This window comes from Biomphalaria glabrata, chromosome 2 (genome assembly GCF_947242115.1).
Source record: "Biomphalaria glabrata chromosome 2, xgBioGlab47.1, whole genome shotgun sequence".
NCBI lineage: Eukaryota > Metazoa > Mollusca > Gastropoda > Planorbidae > Biomphalaria > Biomphalaria glabrata.
Window position 1 is genome coordinate 20,466,644 of NC_074712.1, and position 21,388 is coordinate 20,488,031.

General features: G+C 35.3%; 1 protein-coding gene across 1 annotated transcript in view; it reads right to left on the reverse strand.

Moving 5' to 3' along the window:
- Positions 1 to 15,709: 15,709 nt before the first annotated feature.
- LOC106055673 (60S ribosomal protein L3-like) overlaps positions 15,710 to 21,388 on the reverse strand; it is a 185,617-nt gene continuing 179,938 nt past the window's right edge. The window contains exons 3-8 of the mRNA XM_056022043.1: positions 18,261 to 18,429; positions 17,247 to 17,382; positions 16,968 to 17,154; positions 16,722 to 16,882; positions 16,215 to 16,412; positions 15,710 to 15,930 (exon numbers count right to left, since the gene is read on the reverse strand). Of these exons, the coding sequence (XP_055878018.1) occupies positions 15,751 to 15,930; positions 16,215 to 16,412; positions 16,722 to 16,882; positions 16,968 to 17,154; positions 17,247 to 17,382; positions 18,261 to 18,429 (1,031 nt within the window). The 3' untranslated portion in view covers positions 15,710 to 15,750. The remainder of the gene's footprint in view (positions 15,931 to 16,214; positions 16,413 to 16,721; positions 16,883 to 16,967; positions 17,155 to 17,246; positions 17,383 to 18,260; positions 18,430 to 21,388) is intronic.

A 21,388-nucleotide genomic window follows, 5' to 3' on the forward strand; every position in this document is an offset into this window, starting at 1 on the left:
AAAAAAAAAAAAACTTAAAATAGGGACAATATGAAATATGGTAAAAATCAACAGATTAAAGTTCATATTCTGTTCATGTTAAGTAAAACTGAGTTTTCCCAATCTGGCTTGTAATTTGAATATGACAAAGGTCAAAGCGATAGATCTAGACCTATAATATAGGCTATATATCTATTTAGTCTATTATATAGTTTAATCTAGATCTAAGTAGATCTATTTAGAATCTAGATCTAGTGACTCTAGTCTACATATAAATATATAGATCAAAATCTAGATTAGATACTAGCAGTAGCCTATAATACGCATCGGCTAAGCCTGTTGATTTGTACCGTAGGCGTTTTATTGTTTACTAGTCGACCGGCGGCGTAGCATATGCCGCTATTTTGCAGGGCCGACCTTAGGCCACTGCAATTAACCTATGCGACCGCAGTGGGCCCTGCCGTGACCTCCGTGACCCCTATGTCGAAGGCGCCGGCCCTGCACGTTTTTAGGACCCATGCTAATTTTAGGTGTATAAATTATTAAATTGAACCATTTTATAACTCATAACGGATTTCCCGCGGCCTCCTGTCGATTTAACAGGTGGTCCTGGAAATCTCCTGAAATTGCAAAATATACGAAAAAGTCCTGGAAATATCCGGAAATTATTAAAATCTTTTGAAAACTCATATGAATCTCCTGAAATATATACACGAAAATTGTCATTTTGGGGTGTCATTCAATATCGTAAACGCCACCCCTACGCGCGTTAAAAAAAGAACAAAAAAAAAAACGGCATTATGCAATGCCCGCAATAGTGGAATCTAATAGTGAAAGAAGCTTCTTTCGCCTCAAACTAATGAAGAATTACTTGAGATCAACCATTCTCGTAGATAGATTGAAACATTTGGTAATGTTTGCTATTGAGCATCATCTATGTAGGAAATAGATGTACTGTATGACTTCGCTACATGCAAGGCTCGTAAAGTAATTCTGTACGTAGTAAAGGATGAATAAAATTTTCACTTATTATCCGTATCCGTACCCAAACTTGGCCCAGCGAAATCCGTTTCGCATAAGGCTCTATAATGGTTAAGTCCGGTTCTGCTAATTAGTGACGGATGAATACTATTTGCTCCTCGACCCTTTTTTTTTTTTTTCGCCTCTTAAATTACCTAGGATAGCTCCCTCCGTCCGAGTTGCAAAAATAAAAGAGTGATCTTTCCATGGTGTCCAAACTCTTGAGCGTGCTATGTCGCCTCTATAGTTACTACAGAGTAGATTACTCCCCCCCCCCCCTTTTTTTTCTAACGTGAGGTAGAAATAAAAAAAAAAAGAGTGATATTTCTTGGTTACAATGGTCCGGCCCTGCTGTTTTTTGTGACTACGTGTTCTCTCTCCCCCCCCCCCCTTTGTTTTCTCGTGGACTATCCGCAGAAATAAGAGAGTGATCTTTCCTTTACTTCTTCTCGTTTAAACTGTTGAGGGATACGCCGCTATTTTGCATGGCCGGTCTTAGGCCACTGCAACCTATGCGACCGCAGTGGGCCCCCACTTTTAAAGGATCCGCACTTTAATAGGACCAGCTCTAATTCAAGGTGTATACATTTTTAATTAAACCATTTTATAACTTAAAACAGATTTCCCGCGCCCTCTTGTCGATTTACCAGTAACTCCTGGAATTCTCCCGAAATCGCAAAATATACGAAAAAGTCATTAAAATATACGGAAATATATACAAAAAAATTGTCATTTTGGGGTGTCATTCAATATGGAAAACAATTCTCAAAGATAGATTGAAACATGTAGTAATTCTTGCTATTAAGCGGGATCTATGTAGGAAACAAAATTATTATGATATACTGTATGATTTTGCTACACGCAAGGCTCGTAAAGTAATTCTGTACGAAGATTGAATAAAATGCATAGACGAATTTATTTTCTAATACAAACTCTAAAATTTCACTTATTATCCGCTTCCCTACCCAAAGTTGTCCCCCGCGAAATCCGTTTCCCATAGGGTCCCACAATTTTTAAGTCCGGCCCTGCTATTTACATAGGCCTATAGTAGATTATTTAGATTAGTTCCTAGTCCAAACCTCCCGAAGGACAAAGGAGGGTGGGAGCGGTCAGGACTTGATACATTTAAACGACAGTCAAGCGCGCAGCCAGTCATCCGTAGTGTGAATACTACTCCTGTTTCTCGAGGACAGAAATACTTCTTACTACTCGACAAACTCTTGAGGGAAGAAGAGAATTATATATATAGAAGATTATGGCCGGATTTGTTCCTATAGCCTATAGGCTTCATATTGCTTATTATAACCGAAACACCTTTTTCTTTTCCTTTTCTTTTTTTTTTTTAAATAAACAGCTACATTTTTAATAAACGAGCCACATTTTAACGATCAACCAAACATAGATTTTTACATTTTTAGCCAGTGAATTAGTGTAGGCTATTACAATAAAAGTTCACGGCCCGCTTTCTTCTTTTCTCTCTCTTTCACTCTCTGGAACCCAATTTTTGTTTTCTTTTTACCAGCGCATCGTAATTTCTCCCACTTAGAATTGATTTGAAAAGACCCGCTTTATAATTCTCCCTCGAAACTGTCGAAACATAGCCTATACGGCTTCACATTATAGGCCCGTTGATTTAAGTAGCCCTTTTACTTATCCCCCCACCCCTGCCAAAATTTAAAAAGTTAGTCCTTCGTACACAATCCCGTTCTACATTTATCTTTTTTTTTTTTGTTCTCTAAATAAAAAGAAAGTACCCGGTGACCGAGTCTCGCTCGGTTGAATAATTTCTTAAGGAAGGATATATAGGCCTACTTTAAGTCATTTGAGAATATTTTTTGTAATTACGAAAATGAATCATCTAGTAAAGACTACTAATCTGAAGAGTTGCTTTTGTGTTCTTTTAGTTCTAAATGTAATTGTAGGCCTACATGAGGATTAGAACAGAAAGTCTCTTAAGTCCCCCCAACAGAATAGAAAAACCACAGCATCACGTCGTGTCGTTTAGCATTGCATCTTTTGATTAAAACTATTGGCTTGTAAGAAAGCCTTCTCAAATGGTTACATTCAGACATTTAATATTGCAATTATTATATTCATTTTGGCTTAAGTACGAAGATCAAGTGATTCAAAATCTCTACGTTTTGGGGTAAAACAAGCACTTTGTAACAAAGTAAAATGACGCGTTTTTACCTAATTGCGTTAGTATTCTAAAGAAGCGTTTCCTTGGGGCTTCCCGTTACGCCGACTCCCTTTTGGCTCACTAAAAAAGATTGCCTTTGTCATATGTTGGTCCTCCATACGGTATATCGGCCCTGCCCAGCGTGACTGTCGGACTATAAGAAGTTCATGCCCGGCATTCGCAAGTACATCTCTGTTTGTAGTTCAGTCTTGTCACCGTAAGTCCATGATGGCATGCAAAAATCTTTGGTGAAAGCTTTCAAGAAGTCTTAATTGCTTTCTGTCTCAGATTCACATAGTGGAGTTGAGAGAACCACTGCTTGGTAGACACTGATTTTTGTAGGCAGGCGGAGCGATTTATTTCGCCACACTCTCGCTTGGAGGCGTCCAAAAGCACGACTAACCCTGATCAGACGCTTATCAACCTCCCTTGAAAGCAATGCGTCATTTGATACTATGCTTCCCAGATATGTGAAGTTGTCGACCACGTTAAGGAATGTCTATTCGCGGTGATCTTTGGGGCTGAGTAGGTTTTATTGGGTGACTTCTGAAACATGGCATCCATTTTACAGACGTTTATGGTTAAACCAAATGAGGGGGCAGCGTACGCAAATTCGTTGATCGCATAGAGAAGCCGTGTTTTGACCATTTCATTTGTTTTTGTATGGGACAGTAGACTTCAAAGCTTGAACACATTGTAATAATTCACCTGCAAACACAACAGCAAAGTAAAAGCTACCTACACGGCTCTACGAAATTAAAGTGTAAACAATTTATAAAGCACTTAAAACACAATGACTAATCATACATCAACAAATTTAATTTCATTATTTCTCTTCCATAGTTTCATAGTAGGCTAAATAAATCTACAATAAGATTGAGCCGTTTTCGAAATAAAATTTATTTATTAATACAAAAAATACATACAAGAATTGCTCGCTTAAGAGTATAGGATAGGCCTATATCCTTTTATTTGACCCTTTTGAATTTAGCGAAATGACAATGGATCTAGAATCTAGATTTTGAATGTCATTAGGATTTAGTGTTGTTGTTTTTACAGTCAGTGGTATACAAAGTAGGCCTAACATTCCAGGCTCTCTCCCTTTAGCCTTTCTCTCTCCCTCTCTCTCTCTCGAAAAAAAATAAAAATAAAACAACTCTAGATCTGTTAAAATAAAACGAATACAAAGTTGTTGATTTTTTTTTACTAACTCTGAGGCTATTTTTTTTTAGAAATATTAAAACAAAAAAAAAAAAGTTCAATGTATTTCCTCAGTAATAGGCCTAAGCCTATATATACAGATCAACCAGCTACTCTCTCCTATGTCAGTTACGGCAATTTGGCTGTCATTTCCGTGGGGCACTTCTGTTACGCATACATTCGTCCATACGGGATACGTGCCCTGTCCTGCGTAACTGTCGGACTATATAAACATATTAACGCACATACCTGGGCTTCATCCACCGCAAGCAAAAGAAATAAAGGACCATACCAATGGCCCGAAATTCTGCAATATTCTAGATTCTATCGACAAATTTTCAAAACATTCCTCACGAATGGTGTAGGACCAACATTTTCACACATAGGCCTTAACTTATTGTTGCCACATCAATTGGATAATTGGTAGACTATCTGAAGCAGTTTGACATGCCTGTTGTTGAGTAGCATAGCCAATGTCTACATCTAGACTTATAGAGTCGAATAGTATCTTGCGATTTCTCAAAAGTTTTTTTTATTCCTCACCGTATGTTTTTGTAAGCCACTTGATTGCAATAAATTGGCTAATAATTTCAGCAGCTTCTCCTGGAAGTTATTATATTTCCACATTTTAACTCACTCAACAGTGGATCATCAGGGGGGAAACAATTTTACGTTGTTTGTAGGCCTACGCAATGCGCCTAATTTTTTTTTAATTCGTTCCAACAGATAATCCCTGCTAGTGTTGCTACCTTTTCTCTATAGTCCTACCGGTATGTCTCTGTGTTAGAAGCATCCATTGAACATTGTCAAGAGAGATGGGTATAACGAGCCTGCATCATTCCTTTGTTGATGATAAGAGGGACCAAGACTTTGTGACCATTGCTACATATTGTGAATGTGTTAATACTGATTGAAATAATTTGATTAATTTTGATCGATATCTTTTTTTTTAAGAAAGCTGGACATTGGCCGTCCCCAGAGGCGTAGTGAGCAAAACGTGCGCCCGGGGCAAGGTTCTTTATCGGCGAGCCCCCCCCCCCCATTTTCCATGAAAATCACATAGACATATAGGCTGCGTGTGGCGCCTCACCCCCAGGGTGGCGCCCGGGGCATCGTGCCCTCTTGCCTCTTCCTTCGCTACTCCTCTGGCCGTCCCTACCATAATTTTATGAAAAGCGTGACATGCAGCTCAAAAGGTGACTGTCGCGCCAAAGGTAGGACGTCTGGTCACCTTAAGTAAATGCTATATAACCATGGTTTGACCAATATTAGAAAAATAGAGTTCTCTGTTTGTGACACCTTAACTCAAAAAAAAAATAAAACCGTGAGATCTATAACAAACGAATATAGTTGACGCTTGATAACACGACACTATTTAATCCGACACACCCAGTAAACCGAGGCTGTGACGATGTAGGTGGCGCTATACTTCAGCTGCACATGCACGTTTTAAGGAAGAAAGACATTCAAGAAAAACTCTTGTCAGATAGTTTGCTTAGAAAGAAACAAAAGACTCCTTAACTAAGGGTCTCGGCGTACCTTTAGGTTTGTGTCGTTGGAATAATTATTTGTAGACAGTAAAGTAAGCCTTGTACTAACGACGCAACCCTATGGTGATAACACACCGTCAGATTGGCACAACAAAAAGTCATACGAATCTCTGGTGAAGACTGGGATTTAACATTTCGTGATTTTTTTTTTTTTTTGGCTTATTTGAGCCCACCCAATTGTAATAGGTACTTGACGCTAGTTGGAGGAAAAGTAAAGGCGGTAGGGCGTTGTGCTGGCCACATGACACTCTCGTTTACAGTAGGCCACAGAAATAGATGACCTTTACATAATCTGCGCCATAGATCGTAAGGTCTGAAGGGGGGAGGGGAAGACATTCTTTTTAATTAAATTAATTAATAAAGTTAGTTGCATAAAATGGGTTGTTGTTTTCCTTATTGAGTTGTTGTGTGATAGAGGGGGGAAAATAGAAGAAACAAAAATGGAAACATATTACTGGTAGGACTGACACTTATCTTCTCATTTGAAACAACATCTGTAATTAAATGCCAGAAATTGGGCTGATTATGAGTGAGAGGAGGCCTGGGCACTCATCATTCGTTTGCGTTTCAAAACGAATACGTGGACGATTTACAAGCGTGTGCTTTTCAGCATGTACTCTCCTAACAATTAGGATTGGAGCCACAAATCTTCTAAAATTACCCATTAAGACTATTTAATAGCCTAATGCCAAATTCAGTCAAGCATCTCGCCATCATTAATAAGATGAGATGATCACTTTTAGATGTTACTATGACCCTAAACGTCATGTTTGAAGGAATGTCTGAAACTTTTAAAAAATTATTTCCCCCTAAATTGAATATCTCAGTTCATTGCTTGCCTCAACAAGATTTTTCCTGCAGGATTTTTTTTTTTTTTGCAAGGACGGGGGAGGGGGTTGCAAGTTGTTTTGTATTAATTGTCAAAATCCAAGAATAATTGTGATTTCTTTCTGCTGCTGTTAATCCAAATCGCAGGTTTGACTCGGCCAAGGGCATGTGAAGAACTTTCTTATACGTATTCTCTGCCGTCGTAGACGCGTGAAAGTGTTTACTGAAACCTATTCACTCTTATTTAAAGAAACTCACACATATCTAGGTGTAATAATAAATGAAAAGCTCATCATAGAATTCCCATATTGTTGAAATTATTTTTAAAAATCGAGCAAAACAATAGGTTTATTAAAAGAAATGTTTACAAATCAAACAAGAACTTTAAAAAAGCTTAAATGCTATTTAATTTTAGTTATGCTAATATTAGAATATGCATCCTTTGTTTGGGATCCCTCAACTCAAGATAACATAAAAAGAAACAAGAAAAAAAAATTGAGCAGTGAGATTTTGTTTATAACAAACGAATATTCCAATTCGATGACAGCATGGAACTATTACAGTAACACCATTAGTCAAATCACTCAACTTAGAGACACCTCGGAACAGAAAAATAAAAAGTAAAGCAGCTATAACACATAAAACATTGAACCAAAATTTACAAATAGAAAAACAAAACCAAATAAAATACTCTGATACAAAGATAGAGGCACATTTCTTATTCAATTCGTACAAGTGCTCCTTCTTCCCTAGTGCCATTAGAGAATGGAATGGGTTGCCCGAATCAACCAGGAAAACCAACAACTTAGCGGAGTTCAAGTCATTGATTAATGCATGCATGACAAGATTAACACATGAAATATATAGGACGTAATTATATCTTTTTTTTTAAAGTAACGCCTGTAGGAAGATTGGAAGCTAGATCAAAGTCTGTAGGAAGATTGGAAGCTAGATCAAAAGAGCAATTAAGATAGTAGAGAAAAACAGGCGCCTTCGTCACGGAGGTCACGGAAAAACTCCCAAACTGCTGGTTTTGTGGAGGCAAACTTGGCTACAGTTAACAGGGAGTCGTATCCTGCATGGGGAAAAACATGCAATAAATGCAGAAGGAACAAGGTCACAAAGACTGTGTGAAAACCAAACACCAAAAATCCCGCCTCCCCCCCCACACACACACATACACGAATAAACTTTCGAGTGGGGGGAGGCGGTCCCATTAATTGGTAGAAATCACATCTTGTTTACAGAATCAATTAAATATCTATAGGATTAAAATTAAAACTTGTCATTGATATTGTAACCGATCTTTATATTATGTCGTTCCCCTGTTGGCCGATGGGGGAGTGGGGTGGAAATACATCTACTGCCCCCCCCCCCCAACCTAAACCCTTTGAGTGAGCGGGGCGGTCCTACTTTGATGGAGAAATCATAGTTTGTGAACAAAATTAGTTGAATTACTATAAAAAAAAAATATATTATGTCGCTCCCCTTCTGCTATCTTGTCCGATTAGTTGAGGTGGGAAAGGCGATTGCATCCAGTGCCCTCCCCACTCTAGCCCTCTAGCGGAGAAATCATGGAGAAATCATAGTTGGTGAACAAAATTGGTTGAATATCTATATTATATTTTATGTCGCACAACGCTCTAATTTCAAATTTTATTATTAGTATATATATGTAAAATGAAAAAAAGGTTGTACCAGGTGGGAGTGACGATACATGCAATCGCCCTCCGCCCAAACCAATACTTTTTTAGCGGCCCCCGAAAGGGGAAAAGACGCTATTAGTTTTGTGCGAAATGTCTGTCCGTCTGTCCCGTTTAGATCTCGTAAACTAGAAAAGATATTGAAACACCGACATCACAATATTTTAGACCATTCAAAGTTCTGATGCAACGGCTACTTTTTTTTTTCTGAAAGCGAAAAATCTAATTTTTAAAATCAGTTATGCAAGCAGTTTTTTAAAGAGAAAAAGCTAATTAGTATGCATTATAAGTTAGACCTAATTTAAAATGAATAGTAATCTTATAAATTTCATTTTTCTGAACATATTTTAATTGCGGAAATTATTATTTTTACTTTTTTGAGGATTCGAATAAGAGATTGAGCCTGTTCAAAACAATTAGATCAATTATAAGACATCAGTTAGGCGGTTAGGCATATCTGCTAGTAGTGCTAGATCTAGATCCTTTACAAAACGAGACATTTGTTCACCATTGTAGATCTAGAGTTTTAATCCATGATGAATATTTTGATAAGTCTAAATCATATTTAGATGAAGATTCTATTTGTTTCAAAAGAAATCTTTCTGTCTATGTAAACTACACAGCAACACAGTGGACTAAGTGGTTACGTACACAAGCATCATCAGTGACGCATAACCTTGGCCTCTGACCAGTGATGACGTAGGCCGAGACCTGGTCAGAGCTAAGGCTTTCTATGTCGAAGGCGCCGGGTTAGGCCAGGGGAGGCGCGGTGGCTGAGCGGTAAAGCGCTTGGCTTCCGAACCGGGGGTCCCGGGTTCAAATCCTGGTGAAGACTGCTCTAATAGGTACCTGATATTAGTTGGGGAAAATTATAGGCGGTTGGTCGTTGTGCTGGCTACATGACACCCTCGCTAACCGTAGGCCACAAAAACAGATGAACATCATCTGCCCTATAGACCACAAGGTCTAAAAGGGGAACTAGTTAGGCCAGGTTCACATCTAACTTTACATTCACTTACACCTATCCTTTGATCTGCGGGACCGTTGGGGCACTACACAAAATCTGTTAACTTTCTTTCTCCATTCTTATCTCTCATTTGTCTTTGATATAATTTCATTTGGATGTTCTTTCTGAAAATATTGAAGCTTGCCTGGGTGGACCTCTTCGGGGGCCGATTTTGAGTTTGTGTTTCCACACAAACTGTCTTTTGTAACCTTGTTCTTTTTGTATTTAAGAAATTACAAAATTTAAAAAATGTCACTGATATAATTTATATATGCTATAAATAAAATTCTTATATCGAGTCGCCCCACCTCCTATTCTTTAACGCCAAAAAGGAGCGAGGATTAATCGTTTTCACTCTACCCCCCCCCCCTTGCCAGACGAAAACATTGCGTTTTAAAACAGAATAGTCAAATATGGCGACAGAGTTTATCTAACTGCACTGCACATGAATTTATCATACGGTAATTATTTTAAGAAAGACTTTGTTTTGGAAAATTTTTAATTCATGTGAAATTTTTTAGTATAAGAGTAACAATTGAGATAAGTTCTGAGCCCAAATACTCTCTTCATAGTCGCCTTTTCCCAACCTTTAGGCCTACTCATTCTGATATTTTTCTAGTTAAATAAATTTGGTACTATAACTCACAATGTATGCCTGAATCCTAAAAATGTAAAAAATGTATAGAGTAGAATCTAATTGGTCCACTTAATTTCTCCTACCACTTCCGAACTTTTTTGTTTAGAGCTTTGAATTATAGTTCTATAACAAAACAAAGTAAAATGTATTAGGCCTACTTACAAATGAGCTTTTGTTAAATAAAATTTTTGAATAATTTTTTTTTGGCCGCGATCTTCAACGCATTAATCTACATCTGTGGGGTATCTTATATTTTCAAGGAACAGATCGGTTGTACTTACAATGTAGACCATAAATATCAGCGCGGGAACAGAGTTACAACAATGTATAATATGTGCGGTACCGGTATGTGCGTTTATGCATAGGGTTAGGGGTTACTGGGAGTTAGGGTTAGGGAAAAATCATCCCCCTCCCCTTTCCAAAGTCCTGGAAACGCTAGTGAGCCTAACTGATGTTATTGAATGATTATCTAATTGTTTTGTAAATGATCAATCTCTCATTCAACGAAAAAAAACAACCTTCCCCTTAAGCTAAGTTATGGGTGGCCAACCTTTTTTCACTTCTAATTCAGAAGTCTCAGTGCTTTAAAGTACCGGTAGTATGGTAATTTGTACACACCTGGTTGGTTATTAAACATTTGTGTATATTGTACTAGAAGAGGGGATTTAGAAAGAGCAAAATAAACATCACTAATGAAGTCTGTCTTTGTTAACATTTTAAGTTTGCACATTTATAATTTAATTAACTGTAATATATTACTTCTGAATTACCTATAGACTAATAATTTATGAAAACTGTTTTGAAAACTATTAGCAGTTTAAAATTAAAAAAAAAAAAGTCACATACAGGTCATATGTAAGTTAACGCACCTCCCCCAAAAAAAAGTTCTTACAAATCATAATTTTCTGTTTTATCCTCTTATTCCTATTTTTTTACAAACATTTCACAACTGGTAGACATAACGTGCTGCAAGATCAAATGTGTCTGTATACAGCAATGCAGGACAGCTAGAATTCAATATACCGGTACAAAGAGGACAGTTCCAGTAACTCTACCAGTCATTGACAACTTAGTTTACTTAAAACTTTATTGATGTCCTAGACATCACTTTGCTTCCTCAAATATGTATGACGATCTCCCGAGAGTGACTTAAGGCCAGTGGCGTAGCTAGGGTACCGTATTTGATGTCCTGTACGGCAGTTCCTCATGATGACCTCCAAAATAAAGGTTTTAAAACAGTGAAAAGTTTCTAATTTAGAAGTAAAGTGTATTCATTATTTAAGCATTGCTATATTGTAACGAATTGATTTTTACAAAAAAGATAATACAATTGAAGTTCGCGTGCTTTCTCGCCAGCAAACTATCGATAATTTTATCAAAATCAGTTTTTTTTTCCATTAGGTCTCGATCAATAGACGAAATAGCCAAATTAGTGAGATGTAAATTCTTCATCGTTGATTGTAAGTATTTCTTCATCAAAGTAAGCTAGGAAAACTTTCGCTTGCACGTAGCCACACTTACCACAATAGTAACAAAAATATGCAAATCAAGATAATATTCGGCGACCGACTTTTTTTCATTCTAAAACTCGAAAGCTCAATAAATTCTTGTTTCGGACGTTCGTAGACTTCTAGAGAAACTGCGACAATTATTGGAAGCCCACAGATAAAATTCATTTTGTCGCTGGGAGAACCATCGAGATTGATTTCCATCTGAGGATTCAATAAATTCAAATTTATCATGACGCTGTTCTTATGGAGTTATTAGTTAATGAACAATACGGTCCAAGGAAGGTATTTCCGTAGGTACCGGTAGCTCTTTCTTTGTTGATAGCAAATCTATCTTTTTTCGGCGGGCATTTTTTTTCTTGTGGCCAATACGTCTTTGAGGCTCTGCATGACAATGTACCATAAAAATTTTGATCCAGATTTTAGATGTTAGTTGTATGGTTGTAATGTGGAAAATAATCGAGAAATATTTGCTTTTTTATACTTTATGATTTTTTTTGTTTTCATGAGCACATACTACAATCATTTTTATTTTGATGGGGCATGTATTCGGTCTCTAAGGAATGGATCGTAGTTAGATAGTAAATTCACTCCAGGATATTTCTATGATTCAACTCGAATTCAATTCTGCTTTAAGAGAAAACGCATGATGTCCAAGATTTTCTACAGATAATCTCTCCACATTTTCCCTTCTTGCTAATTTAAATCTTGAGGTTTGCTGTCGTTGTTGCCTAGTCACAGAAAGGTTCCTTACAAGCAAGTGATGTGAGGCAGAGGCTAAAACCGCTTGGCCACCTTAAAAGGGGGCTTGATTTCGAATCTCGACTCTAGCAGGGTTGTGTTTGCTGAGCGGTTGGAAAACCTTCTCCCAGATACACCCTCCGCCAGAGATTGATCATATTTGCAATTTAAAGAAAAGCACCACCATTATAAACATTTCAATGAAGTAACATGATGTAAGGCTTTAAAAAATTTTAGAAGTGCGTTGCCTTCGGAGATTTAAACTGGTCTGCTGCTTACATTTTATTTGATTTATGAAAGAATAAACGACAAAAAAAAATTGTTTTTATTTATGTAATTACAATATTCTCTGATGCCCCGTACAATGCTAGCTACGCCACTGCTGGAGGCCAATAATTTCTTTAACAACGTTGAAATATCGCATTGAAACTTATGGTCCGATTTAGTTAAAAAAAATTGTCTAATAAACTTATTGGCTACATAATCATAAGTTAAGGACAGCTTAAACCCCCAAATAAAAATTACATGTTTTTATAATAAAAAATGCTTTTTTATTATGTGTCAGCATGCAAATAAGAAGAAAATAAATATTTTTTTCTTTATATCTTATCAACTTTTTGAGAAAAAAAAATTTTTTGGGCTATTTTTAGCTAAAATGATGAAAAAATAGCTATTTTTCTTGTCAAGATTTCTTGAAAACTACTAAAGCTAGTTCAATAAAACTTCAGCTGTTGATTATTCAATACTAGTAGAAGATTGTGAAGCAGAATAAACCAAATTCATTAAATAGAAAAAAAGTTATAGCTCTAAGCATGGTTGCGGCCCATTATTTTAAGTTTTTATAGGGGGGTAGGCATAGAAAAAAATTAATTACTCTTAAAGTTTTCAACCTTTTCTATTTATTCTGCTTCACTTTCATACCTATATATAGAACATTATTTGTGCCAAATTTCAAGACAAAATATTCATAAATAAATTTTTTATCACGCCAACTCTGAACAAAAAAATATGAAAATGGCTAATAGGAGAAAACGGCAAAAAACGACAATCTCTGTGATAAAAACTAAGTTATTGTGTTTTTAAAAACATTTCTGCTATACAGTTAATATCTCTATTGTTCATCTGTGTTCCTAGTATTATTTTTTAAACTTTTGAACGCTTTTTTTACTGTTATATCCTATCTTTTTTGACGATACGATGCGATTTATCAGATTCTAGGAATACTACATTGATGTAATTTATGCAGGAAAATATTCTAAACTTGCTATATAACCTTAAACTGAGTAGTTCACCTTCACTATATGATGAAACTAGCTTTATATACTGCTATTTCAAGACTTCTTTTACCAAAAAAAGCAATTTTAGGATGATAATATGGTGGAAAGTCTCATCAACATTTTGGATTTGTCGAGCGTTCCTCGAAAGAATTACGGCCTTAAAATACTAGTCTAGTTTCATTCACAGCTTTTGCTTTTATTTTCAATAGTTCAACTAATTGTTGCAAGCATTATGTTTTAAAAACAGTGAAGGAAAATGGTTGAGGTAGACCCATGGATGATATAGAAAACTTTAGTTCACCTTATGCCTATCACCCTATGTGAAACTATGTCTATATTATATATAGATCTATATATATACAAACAAATCCTGGTACTGGTACTTTAAATTTTGAAATTTCTTAGCTGCCTTTAGATTTAAAAATAAGATTCAAGCTTTTCATCAATTCCATAAATGTCTAAGTAACAGTATTGTCCTGAAGTCTAAATGAACTAAATCTACTTTCTAGATCTAACTACTATCATTTGCTACACTAGTAGATCTACGACTTCTATGGTACTATTAGATTTAGTTAGATCTAGATCTGCTTTTATTATGGATTATTAGTAGACATAAATCTAAAATGCAAAGAGTAGATCTAGATTATAATCTAGACTAGTCAGACTAGGCTATTGCTAATAGACTAGCTAGATCTAGACTAGAGAACTAGGTCTAGTTACTAGTAGTTAGATCTAGTCTAGTACTAGACTAGTGTTAGTAACAATCACAGCTAATCATGCCTTTGTTTATGGGGGCTGAATGAGCTAATTTCCGCAAAGCTTACTTATATTAGGTAAACCTTTCAAAATTTAAGTGTAGATCCCATTTCTTATCCATATTGAGTTTGAGAACTGATAGCAAATAACAAAAACAAAAGTACTAAAACTTTATCAAGCCACTTAGCTTCTCAGCAAAGGGTTGGAAGCCTAAAAATACCCGCGCAGTTGTTTACATGTGTATCTAGGTCAATATTTGTAAAGTGTTTTTCTGATTGGTTTAAACCACATAAAGATGTATCTTTAAACCAATGAAAACGTTTGTTTTATTTGTTTTCAGCTTTTATTTAATGTTTTATTTGTTTTCAGCTTTTATTTATGGAACATAGAGGATTTTTTTTCATGTATTGTGGTGAAAAAATTATTGAAATCGGACCAAAAATAAAAAAGTTATAAAATTTTTAAAAATTTGCATACTAATTAGGTGACATAAATGTCTAGTATACAAAATATTAAAAAATATTTAAAATACTTCCACTTTAAATTTTGACATGCTTTATACACCAAATTGTTCAGAAATGAATACTGTATAATATTCAGTAATAAAATAAAATCGAAAATTTCGACCCATAGGGGGGTTTAAGCTGTCCTTAACTAAGACTAGCAGGCCTAAATTGAGATCCAAAAAGTCATCAATTATTATTAAACGTTTAATACTACAGCACGCAGCACCGGGTAATGAACATAGTAAATGTATTTTCACATGCCTAGCTTCTGGTCTTTACAAGACCACTCTTCAAGTCAGAACGCTGATCTAAGATAACTAGAAAAATTTTATTTTACAGTTTAAAGTATATCACTGAGAAAAGTTGGCCACACAGGGAAAACTAGAAGGCTTAAAGCTACTTTTTACACTTAACTATTTTCCTCTATTGCATGACAGATTTCATGCGTATTTAAAAAAAAAAACGCTAAATGTCATGACGCCACTGTTACCCTAATTTTATCCAGGTGATTATTGTTCAGAGATGCAATTCTTCAAAAGGCGATACATTTCCTAGTGATTGAAAATACAAGACGCCCACTAGGATATCAAGAATTAGGAACCTATTTTCAACATCTGAGTTCACAATTAAGTGCAGAAGATATTTCAGCTCCAGATATTGAGTGTTGCTTGACCTACAAGCTAATTATGGTCTGAAAATGAAGTCAGTTCATGTGACTTATACTCGTACACATAACATCAAGATTTCTACAAATTAAGATTAATAAATTAAAAACAAATCACATAGCCATAATAAAACATTTTAACAAGACAAAAATAAATCTTGAAAAATTTATTTTCCAAAAACAGGATGAAAACAACTTAAACAGAAGCAGCATCCTTTTCTTTCTCCTTCAAAAGTAGCTCCTTTTTAAGAGGACCCATAAAGGTACGTTTCTCTTCTGCAGTCTGGAAGCGACCATGACCCCACTTGCTTGATGTATCAATGAATTTAAGACTTATCTTCTCCATAAGACGTCGACGGAAGTTGGTCATAAGAGACTGAAAGTGTGACAAATAATAAAGTTTAAATAATAAGCTAGCTTTGTTAGAACATAAGACTTAACCCATGAAGTGACAGTAAATTGGCCACTATCATGCTTCTGTGACATCTTTGATTTCTAGTGAAATGTAACAGTTTAAAGATCAATTAAGGACCTACATGATATTGATTTCTTAATGCTTAAAATCATCAATTGTTTTTAAATACTTTTTTTTAAAGATTCAATGCGGGTTAAAACCAATGCAACTCTTATGTCTTAGCTTATAAAACAGTTTAAATCTACCTTCCTGAGGGTAATGACCCTCTTACGAGGTCCCATAACACAGCCTCTAAGCATAATATAGTCATTTCTGACATCTCCATAATGAGGAAAGCCACCCAAGGGTGTGATGGTCTTTTCAGTTGGATCAAATTCAGTAGCAGCATTATTTTTGACAACCTTGCCGTCTTTAGTGTGTATGCCAGCTCCAATTCGATAAATCTGAAAAAAAAATAATTTAAATAATAATAATAATCAGATCTTATCCCAGGACTTACATGGGTATTAATGAACTAAAGCTTAATGTCAGAAGGAAGGCAGGCATGGATAAAATTCTCATTAAATTTCAAGCTACCCAAAAGTAGCAAATCCACTTTCACATCATCCATTATAAGCTCAAAAATAATAGTTAACTTTATACTTGTATTTATATAAAATAAATGGATTAATTATACAATAAAAATATAGAAATAAAACAACAATGCAACATATTTATTTGATCTAAGAATACACTTAGAAATATTTAATTACCTTCTTGTTTATCTCAGTCCTGTGATGATAACCCTTTTGACCAGCTCTTGCAACAGAATACTGGACTCTGCTAGGATGCCATGCACCAATACAAGCAACCTTTCTCAAACCTTTGTGGGTCTTGCGTGGAAGCTTCTTAGTGTGCCAACGTGAAGTTACACCTAAAAACAATAGTAAAAAAGTATTTCAAAACAGGAAAAAGTATCAAGCAAGCAAAAAAAAAAAAAAAACCAACAACATACATACCTTTGACTCCACGGCCTTTTGTCACACCAATGCAGTCAATAAGTTCATCCTGACTGAATACTGAAGACACTTCAACAGGTTTTTCAAAGTGCTTAACTGCCCAGTCAACTTTTTGAGAAACACTCCCACCATTTAATTGAATCTCCATTAGATGAGCCTTCTTTTGACGTTTACGGAGAAGCTTTGTCTAAAATAGAAATATTTAATCTTCCAGTATTGTAACTTAAAAAATTAGTTTTATTACTTGTTCAGAATATGTAATTTTTTTTTTTTTTTTACCTGAGTGTGAGCTAAGATGCGCACAACCTTGCAGTATTTCTTGATTTTCTTTAAATCAGTCTCAATCTCCTTTTTACCATTTTCATCAGCCCACTTTTTGGCATATTGAGTAAATGCCTTCTTCTTGGAACTTGACCTTTGTGACAAGGTAAGTAAACATAAGAGACATAAAACAACAGAAGTGTAGATGACTCTCAATGTCAATTACTAAAAGGTTAACGTGTATTTTGTATTTAATACCACATAAAAAAAACTCACCTCTGAAATTACAAGTCGATTAATACAGACCAGATGTTGAATCAGGACAAACTGAATAGAAAGTCTCATCGTAGCTTAGCTAGGTACTAACTTTTTTTAAAATCCCCCTAAAATGCGTACCAATGTGGAAAGCCTTTAATGAAGGGGTGGGCCTCCATTTCAGGACTAATTATGATTACTTTGTGTAAACTTAGATATCAGAGACAAGTTTTTATCTGGTTTTGTAGCCAATCTGCCAAATTCTGCTAAAACTTCTACAAGAATGTTACTTTTTTTTTCTTACTTTGATATTAAAATTGAGTATTTCAAATTTAATAAAAGTCCGTAGGAGATAAACAAGGAAGAAAACATTTTAAAAACTAAGTGTGACATTTCGACCCAAATCTTAAAGAGACAAAAGATTTTTTTTTTTGCTTGCATTTTGATTTAAAAAAGCTTTGACCACCAAAATTACAATAACTTTATTCACAATTAACTTAGCAAACTAAAATTGGAAAGCATCTCTCTTCATAAGCTAAGCAGGTTACATTGCAATATGGCCAGTACCTAGCTTTGCACTACGAGCGGAGATTATCCCTGAACATGCTCAACCAAAAAGCTCATCAGTCAGTATGCATAAAAGCAATACATAGCACTGAGAGGAGCAATGGTTTTAACATGAGGGAGGATGACAATTCAAAATGTAAATATAAAAATCTAAAAAGATGTACATTAACATAGTTAAGCTTAAACAAGTTTATAAGGTCTACAATTTACCAGTTCTTGTAAAATCTGCGTCTGCATTCCTCACTCAAATGTTCAGCAAAGACAGTTCTAAAAGTTCTAAGTCCTGTTGGTGTTTCTATGTATCCAACTACACCAACACAAACCATGGGAGGTGTTTCAAGGATGGTTACAGCTTCAACAACTTCTTTCTTGTTGGTTTCTTTAAAGAAAGAAAAAAAAAAGTACACATATGAAAAAGAACCACAGACTAATGTATAAATAAGAGTATTGTTAAATAACAATATAAATATTTCTAATTTTAAAAAATGCTTAAATCAATATGCAAATCTAGATCAGAATAGTGGTTACTATTCAACCAAAACTATGACAAAAAGATGTGGCATCACTTATACATAGAGACGTTCAACAGAGAGCTAATCAGGGGTGCCACCCCATGAGACCAAGTAAACCTGAAACCAGAATTTCTAAATATTACAAACCCTGAAATCATAAACCCCAAACTTTACCAACCCTGAACGCATATACAATTTAAGCACCAAAATTTTACGAAAAAACGTAAATTACTACATAGATCTATATCATAACATGCCCCCCCCCCCCCCCCCCCCCAGGTTTTAAATATGTATTTAGTAAGCCTATCATTTTGTTGATAAAGCTTGCAATACAAGAGGATTTAGTACAATTTTATATTAACAACGTAAATCTACCGATTCGAGGCGTGTTACGTAGATCTAGAAAATCTAGATTTATAGAATGTTTACACTTAAGAAAAACAAAAACTGCACAGGTAAATAAAGTTTGGTGCGCATGCAAAGTGAAAGTCTTGCGAATGAGACTGGTCGATTTTGTATAAAAATGGCAGCTCGCGCGATCAGCACTAGCAAACTAAAATTAACGAGGAAAATTCGGGAAAAAAAAAAATCTGACCCCTCAAAACCCAGATTATTCCGGAAAAGTGGAACCCCTGCAGCTAATCAATTACCATAGGTCAGACTTACAGAGCTACAAAATTCAAGCATGAAAATGGCTGCCAGAGGGTTACATTTGTTGACACCAATAATTTATTTTAAAGGAAGAGGGAATGGCCCAGGAATACTTATCGCCGCGATTTGGAAACAGATGCCAAGCAGATGGGCAAGCGGTGGGGACAGTTGGAAAGACTCGTCCAGAACTGAGATACCTGGAAGAAGCTTGGTGACCTATTCCCACAGGCAGAGATGAGATACTTTACTCAACTCCTTCCTAATGAAAAAAGTCAATTTGTATAGTAATTTACACCACACAACTTTAAAAATGAAGTTCCTTTTTAGACTGTGCCATCTATAGGGCAGACAATTAGTTCATATATTCCTTTGGGCAAGGGTTAATGAGCAGGGAGTCGTAGCTAGCACAACGATGAACCTCCCTTAGTTTCCCCAACTCAAGTCAGGTACATCCCAAAAATTCTGAACCTCAAAATCTCAGCTTTCACAATATTCAAAGCAAGGATGCCAGGTTCAGAAGCAAAGTGCTTAACCTCTCAGACACCCCCCCCAGACATGCCTACCCCCAAGACCCAGAATGTGGAACACTCAGGTTGAAAATGTGGAATTTTGGGTCCCAATGTGGAACATAAACGCGTTTATGTTTGTTAGCCATACTGTACGCAATATAAATAAAACTTCAATTATATTACTTTAATAACAATACTAGTTTGCTTCTTATAAATTAGATGTAGATATTATAATTAAAAGTAAGAAAACCTTTAATTCATAATTATGTCCTTTGTTTGAAATCAATAGATCTAACTCCTAAATGATGAATTCTAACTAAAATGTATTCTAATGACCTAGACTCAAATGTTACTATTTTTATTTGTTACTACTAGATCTAAATCTACTGACTAGATTTAGATTATTCTAGATCTACTTGATTATCTCTATCCTTTTCTATGGCTCTACTCTAATCACTCTAGATGTTGTCTCTAGTTCTAGATCTAAAATAATTTAAGAGTCTACTAGTTACTTACTAGTCTAGACTTACATTTAATATAAGTCCTCTAAGTCTAAGAACACACTACACAGATTATAATAATAATATTATAGATCTAAATATTAATGTCTATAGTCTAGATCTATAGTATAGACTTATTGAGAACTAAATTTATTACATAATAATGATACATAGAAATCTAGAATCTAATCTATCATCTTCTAAGTCTATTTCAATATAGATCTAGATTTAGTATCATCTAGTGCTAGTCCTACTTTTAGATCTAGATCTAGAAACTAATAATTAATTTAGACTATGTAATAATACTAATAAGTAGATCTATACTACTATACTTTACTATAGTAATATAATAGTATAGCCTTATTTAGGCCTTAGCCTTACTGTGTCTAATCTAAGTTAATTAATTTAATAATTACATTTAGGAATTTAGGTCTAGATCTAGGTCTTTAATAACGTATTTTTAAAAAATCCTTTTCTTGGATTACTTAGAAACCTAAGCCTAAGAAACCAGTTGAGTTAGTGTTAGAATAGTGACAATACTATACTAGATCTAGAATCTAGACTAGTGACAATACCATAGACGGCATAGAAATAGATGATAGTAGACCATACCCGGCATACCGTAGCGTACGTCAAGACAATGTGAATGATGAATGAATAGTTGAATAATGAATTATTGAATAGTCTAGAATCTAGATCTAGTAGAGCCATTGTCACTTGTGAGAAAAGAAAGGGAAGGGATTTGAATGGAACATTTGGCTTATTAGAGTACTAGATCTAGATTCTAGATCTATGTCTAGAATAGTCTAGATCTAGCTCAACCGTATCTTCATAAATTTAGGACACACCGGGTCCGGGAGGAGATGAAATGTAAACAATAAACACAGACCTAGATCTATATCTATTTTATTTTGCATTCAGTATTTTCATTTCGCATTATTAATAAACAATGAAAAATCGGCGATTTTTTTTTTTTGTGTGTGTGTGTCGGAATTCAGACTTGGCGGAACAAAAAATCGTGAATGCGGGACGGCGGAACATGTGAACTTTTTTTATGCTTTTGCGGGACGGTTCCGCATAATGCGGGACTGTAGGCATGTCTGCCCCCCCCCCACACACACACACTTGAACATCATAAAACCTCTCAATGAAGAATGATGACTTGT